General features: G+C 43.2%; 1 protein-coding gene across 2 annotated transcripts in view; it reads left to right on the forward strand.

The window, feature by feature from the left end:
* Etv5 (ETS variant transcription factor 5) overlaps positions 1–3,642 on the forward strand; it is a 55,700-nt gene extending 52,058 nt beyond the window's left edge. For both annotated transcript variants that reach the window (XM_033762587.1, XM_010624208.3), the window contains exon 13: positions 1,240–3,642. In XM_033762587.1, the coding sequence (XP_033618478.1) occupies positions 1,240–1,461 (222 nt within the window). In that variant the 3' untranslated portion in view covers positions 1,462–3,642. The remainder of the gene's footprint in view (positions 1–1,239) is intronic.
* The last annotated feature ends 20,007 nt before the right edge of the window (positions 3,643–23,649 follow it).

Below are 23,649 nucleotides of genomic sequence, written 5' to 3' on the forward strand. Positions count from 1 at the left end.
TTTTTTTTTTTTTTTTTTTTTTTTTTTTTTTTTTTTTGTACCAGGGATCGAACTCAGGACCTTGTGCGGCAGGTGGCAGAACCACTGAGCTTTACCCCTGGCCCCTGGTCTACTATTAACACTTACCTCCTCCTGCTTCATTCTTCCACACAAACTGACTTGAGGATTGGAATTTAAGGGAAAACTGGGCTTGGAAAACAAAATAGGGATGATTGATGATTAAGGCTTGATTAGGTGAAGCTGCTAGTCACTTGCTACAGACAGCCCGGATTCCTGGTGTTCTGAGGAATGTCGGTGCAGACTCCAAGTTCTAGTCACTGGACATAGAGCCGTCACTCTCAACCTGTCGGGACAGTTGTACCGCTGCTATAGCAACAGGCTTCTTCAAACCAAGATTTGAGGCTGAAGCGCTTTACATTCTGAATTTAAAAAGAGATTTTTAGAATCACAGCAAAATGTAATCGCAGTCACTCAAAGTTTTTAGTTTAAAATGTTTACTTATAGGATGACCGCTGCCTTTCCTTGCCCCCTCTGCATTATCTGACAGGCGCTGGTAATCAGGTTTGATTTTCAGGGTCCTGTGCCCTTCTGCGGTATTGCTAAACAGCAGCAGAGAATGGGCGAGCCCATTGAGCTAGACGGCTGGTCCACGTGCATCACATCCACATAAAGGCAGTTATGGGTTCCTTCAGCGCAGCAGAACCGTGCTGTTATTGAAAACTGCAGGTAGATCCAGAAGCACTTCTCCTTGGCTTTGGAGCATACTTAAAATTTCCACACAGGCTCCTAAATCAAATTCCTAGCCCTTCAAAGTAACAAATCCACCCCGAGAAGACTGTAAACTTTGGAAGTCATTCAAAATGTGGTCTGGCTTCTGCATTTAGACCATTAAGTCCTCAGACCTCGGAACCCTAGGCCCCCGCCTCAGCAGAACAGTGCTTCCTGACTTTGAGCTGTCAGTAGAAGATAGTGAAGGTTTTCTTCTGAAAGAGCCTATCTGGTATGAATTTTGAAATTCAAATACTGTCTTTTTCAACCGCTGAGCTGTGGCGTCAGCAAAATTCCCGGCAGGTAATAGGTCCCCAAGATTCCTCAAATATGAATGATTTGGATAATCAGCTGCTAATGAACTTCTTTGGTTTTGGGCTCCCTGAGAGGTTGGTAACTTAAAAATACTTCATTGTATTCCCTTGTCGATCCTTCTCCAGCCAGGCTTTGTAAACGCGCTTTCTCCCACAGGTGGCTGGGGAGCGATACGTTTACAAATTTGTCTGCGACCCCGACGCCCTCTTCTCCATGGCCTTCCCGGACAATCAGCGCCCGTTCCTGAAGGCAGAGTCCGACTGCCCCCTCAGCGAGGACGACACCCTGCCCCTGACCCACTTTGACGACAGCCCGGCTTACCTCCTGGACGTGGATCGCTGCAGCAGCCTCCCCTATGCAGAAGGCTTTGCTTACTAAGTTTCCAAGTGGCTTGAGCAGCCAAACCCTAGAGCTAGCAGTTCCCATTCAGCAAACGAGGGCAGCGGTTTTGTTTGTGTCCTTGGCTGTTCCTAAAGCTTGCCCTTTGAGTATTGTCTGAGAACCCAAGCCAGCTCTGGATTGACGGATACCCTTACACACAGACACCTTGGCTGGGAGTGGGAACAGGGAGGGGCCAAAAAAGGAGTCACCCCAAGGCGGTGATTCAGACGAGGTTTCTGAGAAGAGGTGGGAAATGGAGCCCCCTAACCACCATGGGCAATACATGCAAAGCAATACCTTGTTCAGGTTCGTACCCGCAAGACGGACCGAGTATGTGACAATCTGCGTCGATCACGGACAACTATGTCTTTGCACAGAAGGGCCCTGGTTTGCATAGTTGATTGAACAAAGAAGTCACAAGCCCATAGCAGAGGAGGGGAGGCCCCAGATCATTAAAGCTTAAAATATATCTTGGAATTTGCAGAGTTCATCCAGCTCACTGGATGCTTCCCCTTGCTCCAGGAAAGGGGGACGGCTGTTACCCACTCCGTGGTTTTCCAATCGTAAACCATTGCTTCTCTCGGAACCCTTCCTGCCATGTGGTCACCAAGCAGAGTGAGCCCCTCTCTCTCCCTGGGCCCACGACTGAAGGTGTATGGCTTTCACTTGAGAAGGGCGATTCACACTTGACAGTATTTTGTTTTGCTTTGATTTGGGGGGTTTGTTTGTTTTGGAAAACAGTTTATAAACTGATTTTTGTAATTTTGGTATTTAAAGCAAAAAACAAAAACAAACCTTTCGGTAACTGCACTGTGTCCCTTAGGCAGGGCCGTGCCGACTTCCTATGATGCCTCAGCTTGAGAGGGGCTTTGCTGGGGCCCCCTCGGCCGTGTGAAAGACCGCTTTGTTGCCTGCCTGTACCCTCTGCGCCAAGCAGCCCCACTTGCACCCGAGTTGTACATTTCTGAAGTGTGCAGGGCAGCCTGGACACGAGCTTGGATCCCGTGTGTATAGCACATCGTGTTCACTAATGTGCCCGCTGGGCAGCAGATGTACATACGACATGCCCTGTCCACTCGGAGCCCGGTCACCTGGGGGGACCCCAGGGCCGCTTCCTTGGGCATGACTGATGGCAACTGCCATTCCATCAGTTTGTTTGGTTTTCTTTTTTCCTTAAACCTTGGACTTTGAAATCTGCGTAACAATTCAGTAGGGTTTGAGACTTACACACAACCCTGACAGGTAAGACAGGGCTAGCATTCTGGTTTCCTGCCACTTCCCCCCCTCCCTTAAAGTTTCTTCTGAGTGCTGTATTATGTTGGTGAAGTTCAAAACAACCAAGCTAAAGTTTTGTGCAAGTTGAGCTCAAAGTAGAGGAAAAGTCACCAGAAAGCCGGTAGTACCTGGCTGCTTGCTCTGTTAAGGGCTCTGTGTGCCGACTGTGCTGACTCCACGAGTGTGAGACATCCTTTGAAATGCTGTCCTGTGATGGAGCACTCCATGGTCGCCCTTACGACCAACAGCACACTGGTGAAGAAGTTCACAGGGATGAGGGCTACATTTTATAGTTCTGAAAACGACATTTCCCTCTACTGGAAGCTAATTAGTCCACAAGTGTCGAACCTGTTGCTTGGGTCTTAATTAGCTTTGTACTCTAATCAAAGGACTCTTTCTAAACCATATTTATAGCTTTCTAATCTACACATAGTCTATACATAGATGCATATTTTACCCCCAGCTGGCTAGAGATTTATTTGTTGTAAATGCTGTATAGATTTGTTTTTTGTTTTTCTTCCTTTCTTATATTGGTTTGGGTTTTTTTTTTTAATGAATTTATGCTAGTTTAGCAAGTATGAAAATAATTTTCTGTAGCCTGAGCTGCCCCCTCCCCTGCTGTAGCTACGAGGCCTGTGCTCGTGGGACTTAGCACGGAGGCGTCACTGTTGCATTCCCATTGGACTCACGCACCTCCTGGATGGTTTTTGTTTCAGAGTTTTTTGGGGGGTTGGCTCATTTGCTTTTCCAGAGTGTGGAAAATCTACAGTGCAGAGAGGCTTTATAACCTACCGGTTGATTTTAAATGCTTCCCCCTGTGCAGGGCTGTATGCATCCTGCCAAGCTGCGTTATATTCTGTACTGTGTACAATAAAGAAGTTTGCTTTTCGTTTACCGGGTACCTGAAACCAGCCTCTTTTCTTGCCTCCGGTGATCTAGTTTGAAAGCAAGGAAAAAAAGCTGCCTGGCTTCCTCTCCATTCCCTGACCAACCCTGTCTCTGTCCCCTCTCCTTACCTTCCACCTCGGCTGCTTAGTCTAACCAGGGCATGGTGGGGTTGAAAGTAAAGTGTTACCTGGAAACTCTTAAACTGGCTTAAGAAATCCATCCAGCAGGGTAGGAGGTAGGTGGGTGGGGCTTCAGCCAGTGGAGGTGCTGAGAACACCTTGTGTCTGGGCTCCCCCAGCACCAACTCTTAGCATAGTTCACATTTGGATTTTAGATTGTGTAAAAAGGTGAACTAGACACGATTTTGGAATCCCAGAATTATTCTAGCTTATCCTCTGGTGGATACTTTGAAAAGCCAGCAGAACCTTAGAAGGCCATTTCCTAACTTTCTCCTGACAAGTGTTGTTTTTGACAAGTACAAGTTTTACTTTTATAAACAGCTTTTGCTTTTTCTAGCCACAAAGCACTAGGTGTCTTTGCTGAGCTGCCTCTTGCTCGTGGCTCATTTGGGAAGGATGTGCACCAAAAGAAAGTTGGCGGGCTGGTGTCCATTTGCACCTTTCAGTGTTCTTTTCACTCTCTGCATCCTTAATTTGGCCTTTTCAAAACTCTTGTCACTGCAGAGAAATAAAATGGAGCCTTTTTTCCAGCTGAAGACAGGGGCTTTCTGTCAATTTATCTGCTATCTTTCACTGTTTTACAAGCCTTTAAGTGTAGAAACATTCGAGACTGAATCAGGGCACAGCCACTTGAATTGGAGCTTATGGGAAATGAATGTCTGCCACATAAACCCCATTAGCTCTGACAGATTAAGGAAAGATGCTCGGGAGAAGGGGCCGGACAAAGGGTCTCTGCTCTCAACTTCCCCACGATAAGGCTTTGACAGTCTGCTCCCCGTTACGCACCGGCAAATTATCCAGCCTCGGCCCAGATCGTTAACCTGAAGCGGGGAGGTCACCAAACACTGCTGCCCTTCAACTGTTGGGCGCTAGGAGAAGGAAGCCAGAAGATGGGAAGTTTATTCTTCAGCAGGGGCCCCTTTCACGAGCGAAGCCAGGGGAACAATGCTTATTCAATCGCTGGGTGACAAAGAGGTAGTGTGAGGGCAGAAGAATGGTATGGAAAGCCAGGGTATGTGCAGAATCTAAATTCTAAGGCAGCTGGGACAAATGTAAACTAATGTGGGAGAGAATCACTCATGCACCAGGGCAGTTGCAATCCTTGGAGAGACAGTACGGTGCCCAGCAGTGCAGGTGGCAGGAGCATAGTGTGTGGCCCCTGAAATGCAAGCAGATTGGGAAAAATCACCAGTTGTGATCCAAATGCATAATGTAAGCATTGGTTCTATTCAGGCTGAGTGCTGTACTGAAATGGGTGGCGGGGTTAGGATGGTTCATGGGCGACTGCGTCCGTTTTGAGCCTGGCAAATCCCCTGATGGCCCATTCAGAAGGGGCCCTTGAACAACCAGCCTTTCTGTGGCTCCAGTTTGACAACTGGCATCCCATCCAGTCCTGGATCTGTTGGCCTTGGCCGTGAATCTCGGAGAGCTAACGTTGGGGAGAGCACTGCAGTTTACCAAGCCCTTCAGTATCTCCATTATCTTTTTGGCAGGCCTTCTTAAACGGCAACACTTCGTTGAAATTGAACCTGAAAATACTCATGCCTGTCAGTCTCCAAAATTACCTCTTTGGAATGTTTTCAGGGGCTACTGCGGAAATAAGACCAGACCCTCAGCTGGAATTCTGCTTCTGGCCCCAGTGCTACAGTGGATAGTTTCTAAGTCCATGCTCTCAGAGGGTCTGTAGGGTGGTGGGGACACCGACGACCTGCTCCTTCCAGAGCTCAGGCAAGTGTAGCACTTCACACCGCCATCTTCCAACTCTCCGCCTTGAACCAGGATCTGAAGCTGGCTTCCTCCGCGGAGGGCCCTGTTCATTTTCTGAGTGTCCACTGAGCTCCTGCCTACTAGATGCCAGGCACTGCTGGAGGCTGAAAATAAATAAATGGCACTTTCTAACCAAAGCCCTGTTCACGATAGCCCCTTAAATGTTTAAATGCTCTGCCCTTCAGTTCTGATTTGTGTACCACTTACACACCTCAGTGAGGACTGACCGGAGGCTGGGGAGGCTGGAGCATTTCATCTACTAACTCCTGTCCCTGTGGGCCAAAGTTTGTCCGCACAGATGTTAACTCTGCAATGTACTTCGTACTGGGAAAAGAAGAGGGTAGGTGAAGGTAACATTTAACTCAGGTGGATGTGGCGTTGCCTTCAGTGGCGTCTGCTGCCTCTTCCTTTCCAACAATTAGCAAGGCTCTGCTGGATGACCTTGTTTCCTGACCTGAGACAGGGAGTCTCTCCATCTTTCACTTAGACACTTACCGATTGCCTATTGTGTAAGAAACTGATAGATGGGCCAGGATTTAGCTCAGTGGTTCCGCCACCTGCCTCCCAAGGTCCTGAGTTCGATCCCCAGTACCAAAAAAACTAAATAAAAATAAAACGAAACACTGATAGACACAGGTCTGCAGAAAACATTTCTCTGCATTAAATTACGATACAAGGTATAACCTTGAGCATTAGTCATCCAACAAATACTGCCTAGTCCATGCCAGGCACTGCTCTAGGATTAGCAGAGGGGGAAAAGAGAAACTTCTGCTGTCAAGAATCTTCCATCTGGGGAAGGAAGCGAAAGAAAAAAATAAATAAGAAATGACAACATTTGCTAGATGTGGAGTACTATGGAAAAAACGAAGGGTCACAGTGAGAGATGAGATCGGAGAACTGCAATTTCAAAATCAGTCAAGGAAGGCCTCACAGTGGAGTGAAGACTTACCGAGTAGCTGCCAGATGGATATCTGAAAGAAAAGTGAAGCTTTGAACATGCTTGCAATGTTCACTGAAAAGCAAGGACTGTGGAACTTGATTGGAAACAGCATAGGAAGAGGGAGAAGCAACTGAGGTCCTATCACCCTGGGCGTGTGAGATCCCTGGGACTCTGGCGCTTACTCTGTTCATGCTCAGCCGTTAAACAGCTTTAACTGTTTTTTGAAAGGGCCACTCTGATGTCTTAGTTGAAACTGAGCGCAAAACAGAAAAGAAGCCCAAGTTATAACCCTGCTGCAGTAAGTCATTCAGTGGGGTGAGATGGTGGCCAGAACTGGGGCCGTGGGCATAAGGGGGACCGATCTGGATTCATTTTTAAGGCACAGCCAGTAAGTTTTGCACGTGTAAAGCGAGAGGAAAGGGGAGTCAGTATTTTGGCCTGAGCACAGGAAGGTTGAAGGTGCCATTAACAGGCAGACAGAAGGCTGAGGAAGAACAACTGGGGGTGGGGGTGGTACAACAGGCGCCCCATCTGGGGGGACAACTGAGATGGCTCTGAGCAATCAGATGGGAGCATCCGTTGGGATGTGCGAGTTGAGCTCGGGAGAGATCCTGGCTGGAGACTGAAGTTTGGAGTTGTCAGTGTGTACCAGAGAATTCAAAGCTAAGAGTGGGTGGAATCCATAGAAAGAGAAACACTCCAAGGACTGAGCCCTGGGACCCTGGGGTGCAGAGACAGGAGAGACCATGAGGAAGCAGGAGGCGGGGGAAAAAGACCAGCCAGCGAAGTAGGGATAACCAGCAGGGTGTTTCCAGGAGGAAAGGGAGCTCCACCACGGCAGGGGTGAGAGAACTGGACAATAGCACTGTAATCCAGCGTTGACAGGGACCAGAAAAGTCTTCGTGGCATTCAAAATCCTAGGTTTGACTTCATCTCAGCCTCTCTCATCACCCCATCCGCCACCGGACTCTCAAAATCCGCAAGAGGCCTAGGATTCCCGCCAAGTACTCAGCCCGGCAGGGCCAAGGTGGGAAGAGCCACGGGGGAACAAAGGAAGGCTGGCACTGCTGCCGCAGCTCCCTTCCCAACCCCTTAGAGCTCCATCTATTCTTGCTTTGTGATCTTAAAATAAACTTCTACTTTTGAAGTGTTAGATGTTTTTAAAATAACTTTTTTCATATTACACAATTAGCATGTGTTCTTTGTAGAAAAATGGGAAAAAAGCAGCTCAAATTGAAAACTATTCTGAAAACTCAACCTAGAGATCAAAGTTAACACTTGACTGTTGCCTCTTCCCAGAGAGTTGTTCTCGGTGCTGTTTTTAAAATGCAAAACGTGGTCATACTGGGTTGTGCAGAATTTTGTAACACTATTATTATTATTTTAAAAATTTATTCTTTTGGTATCAAGAATCAAACTCGGGTCCTTGCGCTTGCAAGGCAGGCTGGGGCACCACTGAGCTAAATCCCTGGGCCCTGTAACTTAATTTTTAAGCAGCCTATTTTTGAAATCTTTCTATGTCAAGAAATAGTCCTTTGTAATGACTGCATGGTATTCCGCAGTACCTGTGTAACTTATTATGTTTAAGTGGTCACATTTACTAGCGATTAAGACACCGTGAATTGATCTCCCAAACCAAGCCAAATGATCTATGTCGCCCCAAATCAGGCAAACAATAATTTGGGCTTTTTGTAGTACTCCTAATCAATAACCAACTCCTACTAATTTTACCCTCTAAATGTCTCTAAAATCCATCTCTCTATCACAGCTGTTATCTCTTCCCTGGACTGTTGTAATCAGCACCTAACAGATCTTTTCTCATCCATTCTTAACCCATGCCAACTGTTTCTCTACATTGTACTCAGTGTGATTTTTGTTTTGTTTTGTGATTGTAATTTCTTTTGAGACACAGTCTCCCTGTGTTGCCCAGGCTGGGCTTGAACTCATGAACCTCCTGCCTCCGGCTCATGAGTAGCTGGGATTACAGTTCTGCACCACTACCTGGCTTCAGAGTGACTGTTTTAAAGCTCACCTCATCTCTTGCTTGAGGCTTCAATGACACGCATTGGAATGGCTAAAATAAAATAGCCTGGCAATACCAAATGTTGGCATCGACAAAGCCAGTAGGAACGTGAAGTGGTACCATCACTTTGGAGAGCTGGCAGTTTCTCGTAAAGGAAAGCATACATCTGTTCTGTGACCCAGATCCAGTCCTGTTTACTCAAGAGACACCTAAATCTGTGTCACAAAAGGCCTTTGCAAGGACATTTATAGTAGCTGTACCACAACAACCTCTAAAGACAAATAAAGCAACAAATAGGGCCAGGGATTTAGCTCAGTGGTTTCACCACTTGCCTTGAAAGCACAAGGTCCCAAGTTCAATCCCCAGTACCAGAAAAAAAAAAAAAAAACCAGAAAGCAACAGTGTTCATACAACAGCATGCTACTCAGCATTCTAAAGAGTGAGCTGTAGGTAGACACAGCACCATGGATGAATCTGAAAAACATTATAACAAACTGAAAAAATGACATAAAAGAGTACACATGATTCCATGAATGTGAACTTTTAAAGGAGATGAGCTGAGCTATGTTGACAGAAATAAGAAAGGGATAGCAGGGCAGGGGTAGCAGGGCGTGGGCAGGCCAGTGTTAGTGGAAAGGGACAAAGCGAACACTAGGGTGAAGGCAACAGTCTAAATCTTGGTTTGGGGAGTTGTTACTTGCCTGTTTGTCAACACTCACTGAGCTGAACACCCGAAGTCTGTGCATTTTATTTCATGTTCATTTTTCCTTCGAAAAGATCTATAACCATTCTGTGGGATCAAACCAAAATCCACAACCTGACCTTTGAGGCGAGTCCCTGCTGTGTCTTTGGCCTCATCCGCCCCACCCATTCTTTGACTTAGGTGTTCCAATGTCCCTTACCTTCCTGGGTCTCAGCTACACCCAACCCCTAATGCCCCAGCCCGCTCAGCCCCTGACCTCCCATCAGCTTTTCCCCAACCCGTCCATTACTGTCACACTCTGGTCACCCCAGAGGAAGACAGACGATCTTGCAAGTAAAAGGACAGTTGCATTTTCCCCGGCATTTTAGAATTTCCCTTGTCGTTATCTACCCTTTCAGCAGTCACTATCTTGCTGGATAGCTCCTCTCACAATTTTAATTGTTCATTTGCAAAATCAGTCGATTGCCTTCACCAGTAAAATGCTAAATTCCACGAAAGCAGGATCATACCTGTTTTTTGCTAACTTTTAAATTTCTAATTAGGAGTAGGTGATAAAGACACCTGCTGAATAAGTGAGCACAGTAAAGGAGAGTTCTTGTTCATTTACAACTCAGGATGGATTTCTAGAAGGCAGATTGTTTGTCAAAAGGTAAACACATTGTAAACCTACTTATAGGAACTACAAAAAGCCCTCTAAGAGGATTGTATTAATTTGTACATGTACTACTAGGAGCCTGTCAGAATCTTTACACTGGGCATTATTGATAATTACACCTCCATTTGCCATTCATTAGTCAAATAATATTTATTGAGCACCTATTATGTGCCATAGTCTGAGCCAGATGTTATGGATTCAGGGATGAATTGAATCAATAGTTTTCATATTTTTTGCTTATATATCCTCTAAAAGATTTCTTTTTAAAGCTAGGAACTTTTTAATCACTATTTTAAGCTGACTTTTCATATTTTGTCATGTTACAAAAACATATAATTTGCATTATTGACAATTCTGACTTTTAAAGCACTATTCCAAATTAGCAACATAACCTATATACACTAGCAATTCTGTTACCATAATCACCCAAGTATTACCATGAATTATCACCAAAATATATCATCTCTTCAATAACACACTTTGATGCCACTTTTTCCCCTTCCTTGATTCCTTATTTTCAAGTGCAGTCCACAAAAGAATTTTAATCCTGATACATTTTAATGCTTAAAAGTTTTTAATTCTGGGGCCGGGGGTTTAGCTCAGTGGTTCTGCTGCCTGCCTCACAAACAGAAGGTCCTGAGTCAATCCCCAGTACCAAAAAACATTTTTAATCCTTCTTTTAGATCTTGCCATATCATAGTTGTATACAACAAATTATTTTAAATTAATTTCTTTGACAACAGGCTTTAAATGCTGAAGATTATTCTATACTGAATCGTTATCATAATTATTAAAAATAAATATAGTAGGCCAGGCGTGGTGGTGCATGCCTGTAATCCCAGCACTTGGGAGGCTGAGGCAGGAGGATCGCTGTGGGTTGGAGACCAGCCTGGGCTACATAGTGAGTTCCAGGTCAGTCTCAACTACATAGTGAGACCCTGTCTCAAACCCCCCCCAAAAAAACCATATATATATATATACAAAAAAACCATATATATATATATACATACACACACACACACACATATATATATTGTATAACCAAATCTAATACATATTCGTTAAATATAGAAAGTAAAATTTTTCAGAGTGAATCTTTCTTTCTTTCTTGTACTAGGGTTCGAACTTAGGACCTTGTGCTTGCAAGGCAGGATGGGGGAACCACTGAGCTAAATCCCTTGCCCCTAGAGTGATCTTTCAATGAGGTAGATGGGAGAGTTACTTTTTGCATTACTTCACTACATGAATGATAGAGGGTTTACTATCAGTTCTATTTTTACTTTTCAACTTTGAGTTAAGTGCTAAGAAATATCCTGTGGCTAAGATTGCTCACTGTCCCACTAAGACCACTTTTCTTCCCCTGGTAACAGATTTTAGTTAGATCATGGCTGGACCACATCTTCTAGCACCCTTGCAATGTGGCCATGCTCATTATTAGTGTACAGCTTTCTGGCTCAAATATACCCTTTGGTTTTTTTTTGTTTGTTTGTTTTTTTGTTTTTTTGAGACAGGGTCTCACTATGTAGTTGAGACTGCCCTGGAACTCACTATGTAGCCCAGGCTGGTCTCGAACTCCCAGCATCCTCCTGCCTCAGCCTCCCAAGTGCTGTGATTACAGGTGTGCACCACCACACCTGGAAAATCTATATAATTAATCATACCAACTTACCAAAGCAAGATGATAATGGTAGTCCTCATTATTTTATAATTATCCAAATTATAAAATTGGCTGAAAGTAATAATTATTATTAATGGGATGAGTGGTGTTGAAGGCAAGGTGCTCCCTTGGAAATGTATGTCCATGGAGGTACTGAATTCTGGTGGACAGCTTTTGGGAATAATGCAATTAAGCAATGCATTAAAAAGGCCAAAATAGCTCCATTAATTCCATTAGACATTATGATTAAATTTCCCATGTATTTAATGAAAAAGAAAGGTATATACTGCTAAAACTAATTGGCCTAGCAGCTAGCACATAATTTTATTTTTTGTTAATAGAAGGTAGGAAATCTTATTATAAACTGAGATGAGTATTGACCATAATTATAATACACATTTCATAATGTGATTTGATAAAATAGATTTTAGCTGAATGATGCACAAGTAATTTGAAAGCGAGTGTTCCGTGTGCGTGTACGAGGGGTGCTTCATTTTGTTTGCAAACTTGTTTTTGTGAAGGTTACAAACCCACCAAAAGTAGAAAGACGATAACGAACGTGCGTAAACCCTTCACTTAGCCTATCCTCCTGTCTCTACACTTTTTAAGTCAGCTTTGGCTCCTAAATACAAGGGTGTGCTCCTGGCTACTTGCTCAGTGCCCACGGCTCTGTTTGATGTGTGCTCATTAGGAACGGACAACTTTGGTGGGGACACTGCTAAGTGCTTCCTATCACATCACCTCAAGAGGCACCTTCCAATGGGCTGGGAATTTAGCTCAGCGGTTCCACCACCTGCCTTGCAAGCTCGACAACCCAAGTTCGACCCCCAGCACCAAAAAAGAGAGGTACATTTCAGCTTGACCTATGTCGCTGATGCTGACTTTACTCACGTTGAGATGGAGCTGTCCGTTCTTTTGAGTGCTCTCATCACAAAGAAATGATGAGTGTTTGGGGTCAATATCCTGAGTTGATCAGTGCAATCCGTAGTGTATTGAAATATCACACTATACCCATAAAGTTGCATACTTATTTTATGGTAATTAAAAAAAAGCGAACCAATAAAAACACCTTTTCCCCTATGTACTTAATAACACATTCCTCAACTAAATATCACCCAGGGGCCTTAGCACCCTCTGATGCTCTTGTTACACACTGGTGGCTGCCCCGTGCGGACTTGTGTCTTGAAGGGTTAGTAGATCCAGAAAACTTTGCCCATCCATTTATTTATTTATTTTGGTACCGGGGATCAAACTCAGGTCCTTGCGCTTGCAAGGCAGGCGGTGGAACCGCTGAGCTACGTCCCCGGCCTTCCCCGTCCAACATCCTGAGTATCGTCCAGAGTAGCTGCCTTTCTCTCCTTCCTCCTTTTCCCGGCCTTCAAATAAACCATCATCTTTTATATTCAACTCTGTTCCTTTAGTTTAAAAAAAGATCAACATCCTTCCTCCGCATTGGTTCTATGGTTAGGGTATTTCTACTCTTCGGAATGAGTGAGTGTTGAGAATACCTGAAGGAACCCCTTTCTCTCGTAGGTCAGGTTCCTTAGAAGCAGAGTGGAATTGGGATTTGGGAAGTGCTTTCAGGAAAGGGGTATGAAAGCAATAGGACAGGAAAAGGGGGAAAGGCTAAGTATAAACGCCCTGGAATATAAGGTGAGTCCCACTTCTACAGAAGGTGATTTGTTTTCTGTACCCTGTAAGTCAGTCATTAGCAGAATGTAGAGTAATGAGGGATCCCCTCTTTCCTTTGAGGTTCCCCCCCCCCCGGCATCAGAGATCAAACTCAGGACCTTACACTTGTGAGGCAGCTGATTCCCAGCCCTGAGGTTTCTTGATTGACCATAAACAATGCTGTAAGCGGGGCGTGGTGGCACACACCTGTAATCCCAGCACTCAGGAGGCTGAGGCAGGAGGATCGCTATGAGTTCGAGACCAACCTGGGCTACATAGTGAGTTCCAGGTTAGTCTCATCTACATAGTGAGAACCTGTCTCAAAAAAAAAAAAAAATCTGTAAGAAGAAGGCAGCTAAGATTATCAGTCATTACTTACAACATTCAAATTCAAAATGTTTTTCAATATCGAGCTAACTAAACAAAAGATATCTGAAAAACAAGTTCCTCTAGTTTATGTTCCTTGCGATAGATGACCAGGTCAATGGGACAGATATGAAGGACAAGTTCACATCGGAATGTAACCACAACTGCCCTGGGATGTGGCTTGGTAGTTATGTGCTTGCTTAGTATGTGCAAGATCCTGAGTTCAAAGGAGAAGAAAAAATACTTTTTAGATTGTAACATTTGATCCAGCATTATTTCAGGCCAAAGGTTTTGGGTTTGTTGTTGTTTTTATACTTCGACAACTTCAACTTCAACAGAAGACTACCTTTTCTGAAACACAGGCCATAAAGGTCTTACAGCTTAGTCTTCCTGGATCAAAGTGGCTTAGCTTGGGCTGGACCCCATCCCTGAACCAAACACCAGGGCCAGGCAGACAGCACGGTTGATTTACACACCCAACCCCAGAGCAGAAGTTTGGGTCAGTTCCAAAGCAACTACATAGGCTGGAAGGAGATTCCCCAGGGAAAAGGAAGGGCTGCTATTAAAAAAAAAAGAATAGACACTGAGCAGGAGGCAAAACCAACAGATGCCTGCTGTAACTGATTATTCAATTAAAATGTTCAGACATCTCTTACGACGATTAAAAAGACCAAGTTTGGCTCAGCCAAGGGTATAGGGAAGAAAGCTGGACACTTGCTTATTCTTTTTGTTTTGTTTTGTTTTTGTTTTTTGAGACAGGGTCTCACTATGTAGTTGAGACTGACCTGGAACTCACTATGCAGCCCAGGCTGGTCTCGAACCCATAACAATCCTCCTGCCTCATCCTCCAGAGTGCTGGGATTATAGGCGTGCACCACCACGCCCAGCTACACTTACTTATTCTTTACGCTGAAACAAATTCAGTTTATTTTTTAAATCCAGATTATTTAAATTTCGTATGTAAACAGACGAAACCACAAAAGTACTGGAAGAAAGAGTGACAGAAACATTTCAAAAGCTGGGAGTAGAGAAAGCATCTTTTAAACTAGACACAAAACATGAAAACATAAGGGATAATATTCATAAAATTTGACCATGTGAAACCTTAAGAGTCTTGGGCCACAGACAATACCATGGATGAGATAAGGAAGACCTCCAGTGAAGACACAGCAGTGAAGAAAATCCATACCAGCAGCATAAAAGCAATCACCTCCCATCAACCCTACAGGACACAAGAGGAAACAGAAATGCATTAGCAGGAGACCTTAACTCACCTCCCGCAGGGTTACATACAGTGACAGCTAAGCCCTTACATGTCATTGTAAGGACGCTGTAAAACTTCAACCCTGTACTGTGAAAATAACACATTCCCTCCACCTCCACTGCGCATGAAACATTCCTGAAACCTGACTAAGTTTCAGGCCGCAAGGAACCATTTTCAGACAACTGTGCAGTAAAACCAGTCATCAGAAAATAAGGAAAAAATAAAGAAATAAAAATAAAGAGAAGCCGGGCGTGGTGGCGCATGCCTGTACTCCCAGCACTGGGGAGGCTGAGGCAGGAGGATCGCTGTGAGTTCGAGACCAGCCTGGGCTACACAGTGAGTTCCAGGGCAGTCTGAACTACATAGTGAGACCCTGTCTCAAACAGACAAACAAAAAGAAAAGAAAGAGGTCCTTCCAACTTCAGAAAATAAACATAAGGTTAAAACTCTGTCTTAAACATGTCTTGGGTACAAGCAAAAATAAAAAGTTGTGGCCTTATCTAGAAACAGCAATAACGAAAGCAACAAGTCAGAACCATGGAATAGAGCTTACTGTTCAGAAGAAATTCCTTTTCTTTATTTATATTGATAAAGAAGAAAGAAGAAAAACAAATTAATTAAGCATCTGACTCTAAAATTTACAAATAGACCAAAGGAAAAGCTAAACAAATATGTTAGAAAACAAAACAAAAAAAAATAGTAGAAATAAAAATAAATCATAACGTGTGCTGGTGATACTGCTGAGTGGTATAGCACTTACTTGGTGTATACAAGGGTTAGGGTTCAATCCCAGTATAGGAAAAAAAAGAAAGGGGGGAGGGGGGAGAGAGAGAGAGAGAAAGAGAGAGAGAAGAAGAAGAGAAGAAGAAGAAGGAGAAGGAGGAGAAGGAGAAGAAAGAAAGAAAGAGAGAGAGAGAGAGAGAGAGAGAGAGAAAGAGAGAAAGAGAGAAAGAGAGAAAGAGAGAAAGAGAGAAAGAGAGAAAAAGAAAGAGCAGCAGTCTAGGGATTTAGCTCAGTGGTTGCGGCACCTGCCCCACAAGCACAAGGACCAGAGTTTGAGTCCACACTCTAATCCCCAGAACCTTGCATGGCCTACAGACTTTGCAGTTGTATTAAGGTGCAGGGTCTTAAGATAGGAACATTATCCAGGATAACCCAGATGGACTCAACTTAATCCCATGAGCTGGTAAAATCAAGAAACATTTCCCAGCAGAAGTCAGAAAGATGAGAAGAGGGGTAGAAGGTCAGGGGTGTGACATGAGAATTTGACTTGCTGTTGTTGGCTTGAAGAAGGAAACACGAGGCCACAACAAAAAGAGATTCTGTCTCAGAGCCGGAAGGAGCAGGGCCCGCCACAGCAGTAACGCGCTGCCACCGCTGACCCGCCGAAATTCGAGACAGTGGGTGTGTATTACTTAAGTCACAACTTTGTGGTGATTTGTTATAGCAAAAATAGAAAATTAACACAAGGAGAAAGCTCAGCTTTACAAAAGAGTAGGCGACATGAATGAAAAATAAACTATTTGAAGAAAATTTTTAAAAAGAGTAAGACTAATTTACTGACACCACACAAATGGCTTGAACACCTGAAAGAGATGGGTTTCGATAAAAATGTAATTCCCTCAAACCAAGAACAGAACAGGTAAAAAATAAGGGGGAAGAGGTGAAAAAGGAAGGGAAATGGAAAAAAATGAGAAAAGAAAGAAAAAAATAGAAGCAAAGCTTTTGTAAATGAGGAGAGTTGGGTTGAATCAGGGGAGGGAACTGGGAGAAAAAGAGCAATCAAGATGCATCACGTATAGCTACAGATTCCCTTTGATGAATATGATTGTCATATATATTTAAATTGTACCAATCAAATTAATTAAAGAAAAAAAAAAGCAAGACTTTGAGAGATTTATTATAGATCTTATCCCTCGAAAGGGAACAGGTTCACAAGAAATTTTTCCCAGACTTTTGAGAGTTGGTGACATCAATGCTATTTAAGTCGTCCCAAAGTTTAGAAAAAAGGAAACCGGTGCAAACATTTTTATAATGACAATATAAAAATTGAAACTGACAAATAATAAAGATTATACACACCAAAATTATAAATCAGTATGATTTATAAGTACTGTATCAATGTAAACCCCCTAAATAAAATATTAATAGATCCCAGTAGCATTACAATAACAAGTAATGACTATAAGAAGTTTACTTTACAAATGCATGGATGGCTCCATACTAGCAAATCTATCTGCATAATTCATTATTGATCAATTTAAGAGGAAAAAAATATGAACATTTCCACAGACAGTGCAAAGGCATTTGACAAAAATTAAAAGAATACGCATTTAAATCACCAATAAATGTAGAAGGAATTTTTCAAAACATCATTTGTAACCACTGTAATATAACCGACTCAATCTAAGAATCATCAATGGAAGCTTAAACAAAAAAGTTTAAGGACTAAGAGAACATGTTTATAGTCTCAGTATAGCTCCCCAAAGGTACTTATCAGTCACAACAGAAACAGTAACTTTATAGCAGAAAGACCTAGTTAACACTAGCAGGTGATCAAAGTTAACATCTCTGGTTGTCTCAGTGCAGGCTGGTACAAAAAATGCCACAGGGCCGGGGATTTAGCTCAGTGGTTCTGCTGCCTGCCTCACAAGCACAAGGTCCGGAGTTCATCCCTGGTACCAAAAAAACAAACAAACAAACAAACAAAAAGACGCAAGAGCCTGGTGGTTTATAAACAACAGAAGTGGATTTACAGTTTTGGAGGCTGAAAGTCTGAGAGCAGGGTGCCCGTATGGTTACGTTCCAACAAAGACCATCTCCCAGGTTGCAGACGTCTCCCTGTACCCTCAGGTAGCAGGAAAAGGGCTCTCACTCACAAGGGTACTAACTGCATTCATGAAGCCACCTACTCACCTACTATAGGGCTCCACTGCCTGAGCCATCACACTGGTGGTTAGGATTTCAGCATGATTTGGGGGGATACAGATATTTAGTCCATTAGCCCACTTTCAACAGGGCAAACGAACACCTGGTGCCCCTGAGAAAATATAGCATCACTTCCGTGGCGTTACTGCCAAAAGGCACAATTTCATTCTAATCATGAGGAAACATCAGACAAACTTGAGGGATTTCCTACAAAAACTAGTCTCTACTCTTTAACAACCTCAATATCATGACACACAAAAGAAAAAAAAAAAAAACTAAGGATCAGTTCCAGATCAAATACAGCTAAAGAAGTGAGCCGACCAAAGGTAAACATGAGCCAGAATGCGCCTTTGCCGTAAAGGGCATGAGTGAGACAATCCTAAATCTGAATTAAAGACTGTAAGTTAGATATTATATCCATGTGGGTAAAATAAAGTGACAGGTAAACATTTTGAAAACCTGGATAAAAGTCTGTGGGAATTCTTGTATGTACAAAATTATGAGAAAAGAAAATATCGGCACACAATTTTAAATTTAACATTAATTAATTAATTTGCAGCGCTAGGGATTGAATCCAGGGCCCAGACAGACTAACACTACCCCTTCGCTACACTCAGCCTGATTTACTTATTTGTTTGTGTGTTTGTTTCCGGTACCGGGGATCAAACTCAGGACCTTGCACTTGCAAGGCAGGTGCGGTGCCACTGAGCTACAACCCTGGCTCTGTTTGATTGTTTAAGAGACAGGTCTCCCTGCTCAGGCTGAGCTTGAACTCTTGATCTTCCTGCCTCAGCCCCCTGAGTAGCTGGGATTACAGGCATGCACCATTACGCACAGTTTTAGCACACAATTTTTTTGTTTTGTTTTTGGGTGTTTTGCTGTGCCACTGAGCTACATCCCCAGCCCTGCACACCACTTTTTTAAACCACTGACTGTGATGAAAAAAGAGAGGGATAAGTTGGCTAAAAGTTTTAGTTTTGCTTCCTTAACAGGAGAAACTTCAGCCTAAATATGAATGGATGTGAATAAATACGAATGGAAAGATGCCGGTGGAGGAGGAGAGGATGGAAAACAGATGAAAAGAGGGTGCAAGAAAGAGAGAATCTAAAAAAATGTGGAAATCGTGAGTCTATAAAACACATATTGGGTTAGCAATTTAGCTCAGTGGTTCCATTGCCTGCCTCGCAAGCGCCAAGGTCCCAAGTTCAATCCCCCGTACCAAAACCAAACAAGCGAGGAAAAAGTGGGACGTGTAACACAAATCACACATCAGATGAGGATGTCAAGTAAAGGTTCATGGACAGAGGCTTCTAGGAAACAGCCAGGGCCACACAACACAGGAGAGATGGGGCTGGACTCACTCCCTCAGAGATGGGAAACTGAGGCTTAGACAGGTGGACTAAACTCTTCACATCACAGAGCGAGGGACCGAAAACTGTCTTCTAACTCCTGACCCAGTGCGCCTTCCACTTGCAGGACCCTGCACCCAGGTAGCCGAGGTGGTTGCTGCAGAGAGGCACTGTTGCTGGGAGCAGCGGCACTGGGGAGCCCTCTTGGTAGTCATTGGACAAGGGGATGCTGCTGGCTGTTGGTGGATGAGGACCAGAGATGTTAACCCTGCTCACAGGGATCCAGGATGTCCTGTGATGAAGATGGCCCTGCCCAAAATGCCACAGCAACTGTCTGCAACACCACAGGGAATCAGGCTTCTGGGGTCAAAGTCCGGCCACCATCACCAACTGAGCCACTCAACTGGCCAGACCTCTGGTCCATACTTGCCGTAAGAAATGCGCGTTTTGTACCAGGTGGGAACTCAGACCCTTCAGCCTCTGAGCTAACCCTGCAAATGCCACACAGGTGCGGACAGAGTGAATCTCCAAGCCCCCACCTTGTGGCCTCCCTGGTCTGGCAGAGGTACTAAGCCAGGCTTGCATCTCAGATGATAACCAGGCTCTGGTCAAACTCTGGTTACAGAGCATTTCCCTTGCATGATTCCATTCGAGCCTCCATTTACCCTATGAAGTATTTACTGAGAAAAACAAGTCAGAGCACTAAGTGAACAACAGCTGAATCAAGCCTTGTTTTCTGTCTCAGGCCTGCTCCCCCATCCAGGTGAGTAAGAGATTCCCCCCATCCACCTTCCCTCCTTTTGTCTTGGGTCCCACTGGCTCTGGGCTTCCAAGGAGGCTTCTCTCTAACATTAGTGGAAATGCCTTGGAAGGTAGTGAGCTGTCTGTCACTAGGGGTGTATAAGAAGACACCAGTGACCGTCTGGCAAAGATGTGGTAGAGGAGATTCCTGTTTTGCAAACTCACAAGACCCCCAAGGCCCCTTCCAAATTGGAGAGCAGAACTCAGTGCCTGGGGAGACAGCATGGCCGGAAGCTGCCTGGGCTGAGAGTCAAATTGGGAAGAAAATAAAGGAGAAGAAAGAAAAAAAAAAAAAATCTGAAAGTGATCGTGAAGACTAAAGCAGATCCTTCTCTTCCAAGAAAGAGAGTGGAGCCCCAACAGGGATGGGGAGACAAACTGGGTGGCTGCCTGGAGAGGAAGTTGGGGGAAATGTCAGCGTGTCTCAAATAGCCATTCCTAGGAAACGTGTCAACAAAAGCCCCGCCAAACTTAGCGGATACAACGCGGTAACACAGCCGCGGAGCAGGGGAGGAGCGTCTCTTGGGGGAGAAGCACTTGAATTAAATTCAAAATACACCAGATTCTCAATCAATCCAAAATGCTAAAGGCCCAGAGAAAATCTATGGACTTTTATCTTTGAACGTCTTCCATTTCTCCGCGAAAGTTGTTGGTGTGTGAGGGGAGGGGGAGGGATCTTTTTAAAGCATTTTCTGAATCAACAATAGGATGTGGGGACGGTCTGAGCTCGACCTGAGACGTCTGCGTTCACCTTTCAGCCATCAGAGCCCAGGGCGATTCCAGAGGGAGCGCTGGGAACTCTTGCTTTCTTCAAAGTGGAAACCAAGTCTGAAATGCATCTTTCCAGCCTGGCAGGCTGGCACAAGAAACAGTTTCAGGTGAGAAACCGACTTATTTTTACAGTATCCTACAAAATGCCTTTTTTTTCCCCCTCCTTAAAATGCTTTAGAAATCTCATTCAACTCCTCTCTTCAATCATATGTAGAAAGACTTTAATAAGTTTGAAAAAAAATGTTTCTTACACATATAAAACATTGAGAAAAATACCAAAAGTAGCAAAGAAGGGGATAAATATTTCCAGTTTCTCCATGATCCAAAAATAAGCATTTTGGTATGATTACTACATTTTGATTTTTTTAGTTTTAGTTTTTTGCATGGTTTAAGACTAAAGCCATCTTAAAAAAGTATTTGAGAAGCTCTCGCCTTTCCCCCATCTATCATGTCTCCTACCCAGTCCCACCTTCTCAGCTGAGCTCTGTGGTGGTTTGGAATCTTTCTAATGTTTCCTATGGCACATACAAGCACAAGCCTGATTTTCACTGTGCATTTTTCTTACTACAAAAGGTAACATAGCACATGCATTTGGCTCTTCACACTTGACAATATATCCTATTACAGATTTTTCTGTGTTTATACAAACGTTTTAGGTTTTTATTAAAATGGGATCAGACTTCAGAAATATTTACTTTTTAGCTTAAGGATTATTTATTTATTTATTTATGGGGGCAGGGTAAGGGGATCAAAGGATTTTTTATTTTTTATTTTTATTTTTTGGTACCAGGGATCAAACTCAGGACCTTGTGCACTTGAGGCAGGCATCAGCACCACTGATCTTAAATCCTGGGCTCAAGTTAAGAATTTTTTTAATGGGCATCTTTTGCATATTTTCAAATACTCTCGTACGGTATCATCTTCAAAGGCTCTAAAATCAGGAAAATGTCATGGAATATTATGATGCCTGTTTGGTTGTGCCTCTCCCAGGATAATTTCTGGGATAGGAAGGAAAAATGTGCTGGCTCTTGGAGTTGAGAGACCAGTACATGACATCCAGCTCTGCCAGGCCCCCGATGTGTGAACTTGAGTTCTCCGCCTGGGTTAACACCAGCCTTGTGTGCAGCCCAGGGCTGTGTGGAGAATTAAATGGGACCATGGTTAGGAAAAGACCATTCAGCATTGGGCCACAAGGTACTAAAATATGGGTGTGGCTATAACACACAATTTGCATAAGGAGTTTTTTGGTTTCTCTTATTGGTTTTCACTTTTTTTTTTTTTTGTATCGAAGATTAAACTTAGGACCTTGTGCTTGCGAGACAGGTGTGGTACACTGAGCTAAATCCCTGGCACTTGTTGGTTTTAGTAAATATTTTTTTCTCAAAATTGTAATTTTCTAAAAACATTTTTCTTTTTACATATTTAATGTGTATGTGTATTACAGAGGAATTGGGGATGATAAATAAACAAAAAAGGATAAAATTGAAATAACCCATAATTTATTTGCAAAATTTCAGATATTTCACAAGTAGACATATACTGATACACGCGCGTGCACACACACACATTTTATTTTTATTCATTTATTGGGTTTTTTTTGAGACAGGGTCTCACTATGTAGTTGAGACTGACCTGGAACTCACTATGTAGCCCAGGCTGGTCTCAAACTCACAGCGATCCTCCTGCCTCAGCATCCCAAGTGCCGGGATTACAGGCATGACCGGCTTTATATATAAAATTTACAAAACTGGTTCATATTGTACACATTATCTTAGTAATTTTCTATTCCACTCAATAATATAAATACTCTTTCAGAAAGGGTATGGTGGCACATTCCTGTAATCCCAGCACTCAGGAGGCTGAGGCAGAAGTGAGTTCAAGGCCAGCCTGAACTGCATAGTGAGACCCTGCTCAAAAAAAAAAAATACCCCCAAACTTTTGAATTTATAAATATATTTTATCATTTATTAATAGCTACATGAATTTCTGTCATATTAGTGAATGTGCCATATTTCTACTCAGTCTGCTTTGTTGGAAATTTAAGTTCTTTTGTTTTTTTTTACTATTTATAGAATGTTATGTTGGATATATTTATAGTCAAATATTCACAAACTTTAAAGAAGTCAATTTAGAGTGAATATCTCTTTTTACATTCAGTCAACACCTCTTATTTGCCATGAACTGCTCAGGTTTTAGTTTCTACGATGAATCCTACAGACAAACTGTTAATCTAGGAAAGAGCACTGAAATCATCATAATCTTGTTTTGGGCTTGCTTAGGGCCCCAGGGTTCCGCTGTGCCTGGGAAGCCCTTCCACGGTGACGGTGACGGTGATGGTGACGGTGACGCTAAGCCTTTCCAAACTCCACTCCTCAGGCTGAAACAACCCCTCCTCTTCAGGATAAGGATCTCATTTGTCAGGATCCAATGCAGATAGTTCCTCCTTGACACCCAAAAGGAGAGTAAGACTCTCCTGGAGAATTTCAGGACCCTGAGACCTGCCACATCCATTCTCTACTATAGATTCAGACTTTGTTTTACTTATTGTCTCAAATTATTCCTGGAAATATGACCAAAACATAGAGGATATTCTCACTGAATTTATCAATTTATTAACTGAATTGCTAGCATTGTACATTTAGTGAAATAATAAATATATAACAACTAAAGTTACATTTTTGTTTGGTTTTTTTCCTTTTTAAATTAATTTTATTGGTGCATTTAAGGTATACAATATAATGACATTCATCATTGGAAATTTGCACCTCTACATAAACCATATTGGTTCTTATTTTTTCCCCACTCCCCTGCCCTCCTTTCAACTCCTCACCCCTCCTTATCTACAAAGACTTTGTTTCCATTTTTTTATTTTCTCATATTAATTCCATTCCCTTCTTTCTGTTTGCTTTTTTGTTTTGTTTTGCTTTTGGTACTGGGAATCAAATTCA

Source organism: Fukomys damarensis, unplaced genomic scaffold (assembly GCF_012274545.1).
Source record: "Fukomys damarensis isolate Sample0158 unplaced genomic scaffold, DMR_v1.0_HiC HiC_scaffold_12, whole genome shotgun sequence".
NCBI classification, from domain to species: Eukaryota; Metazoa; Chordata; class Mammalia; order Rodentia; family Bathyergidae; genus Fukomys; species Fukomys damarensis.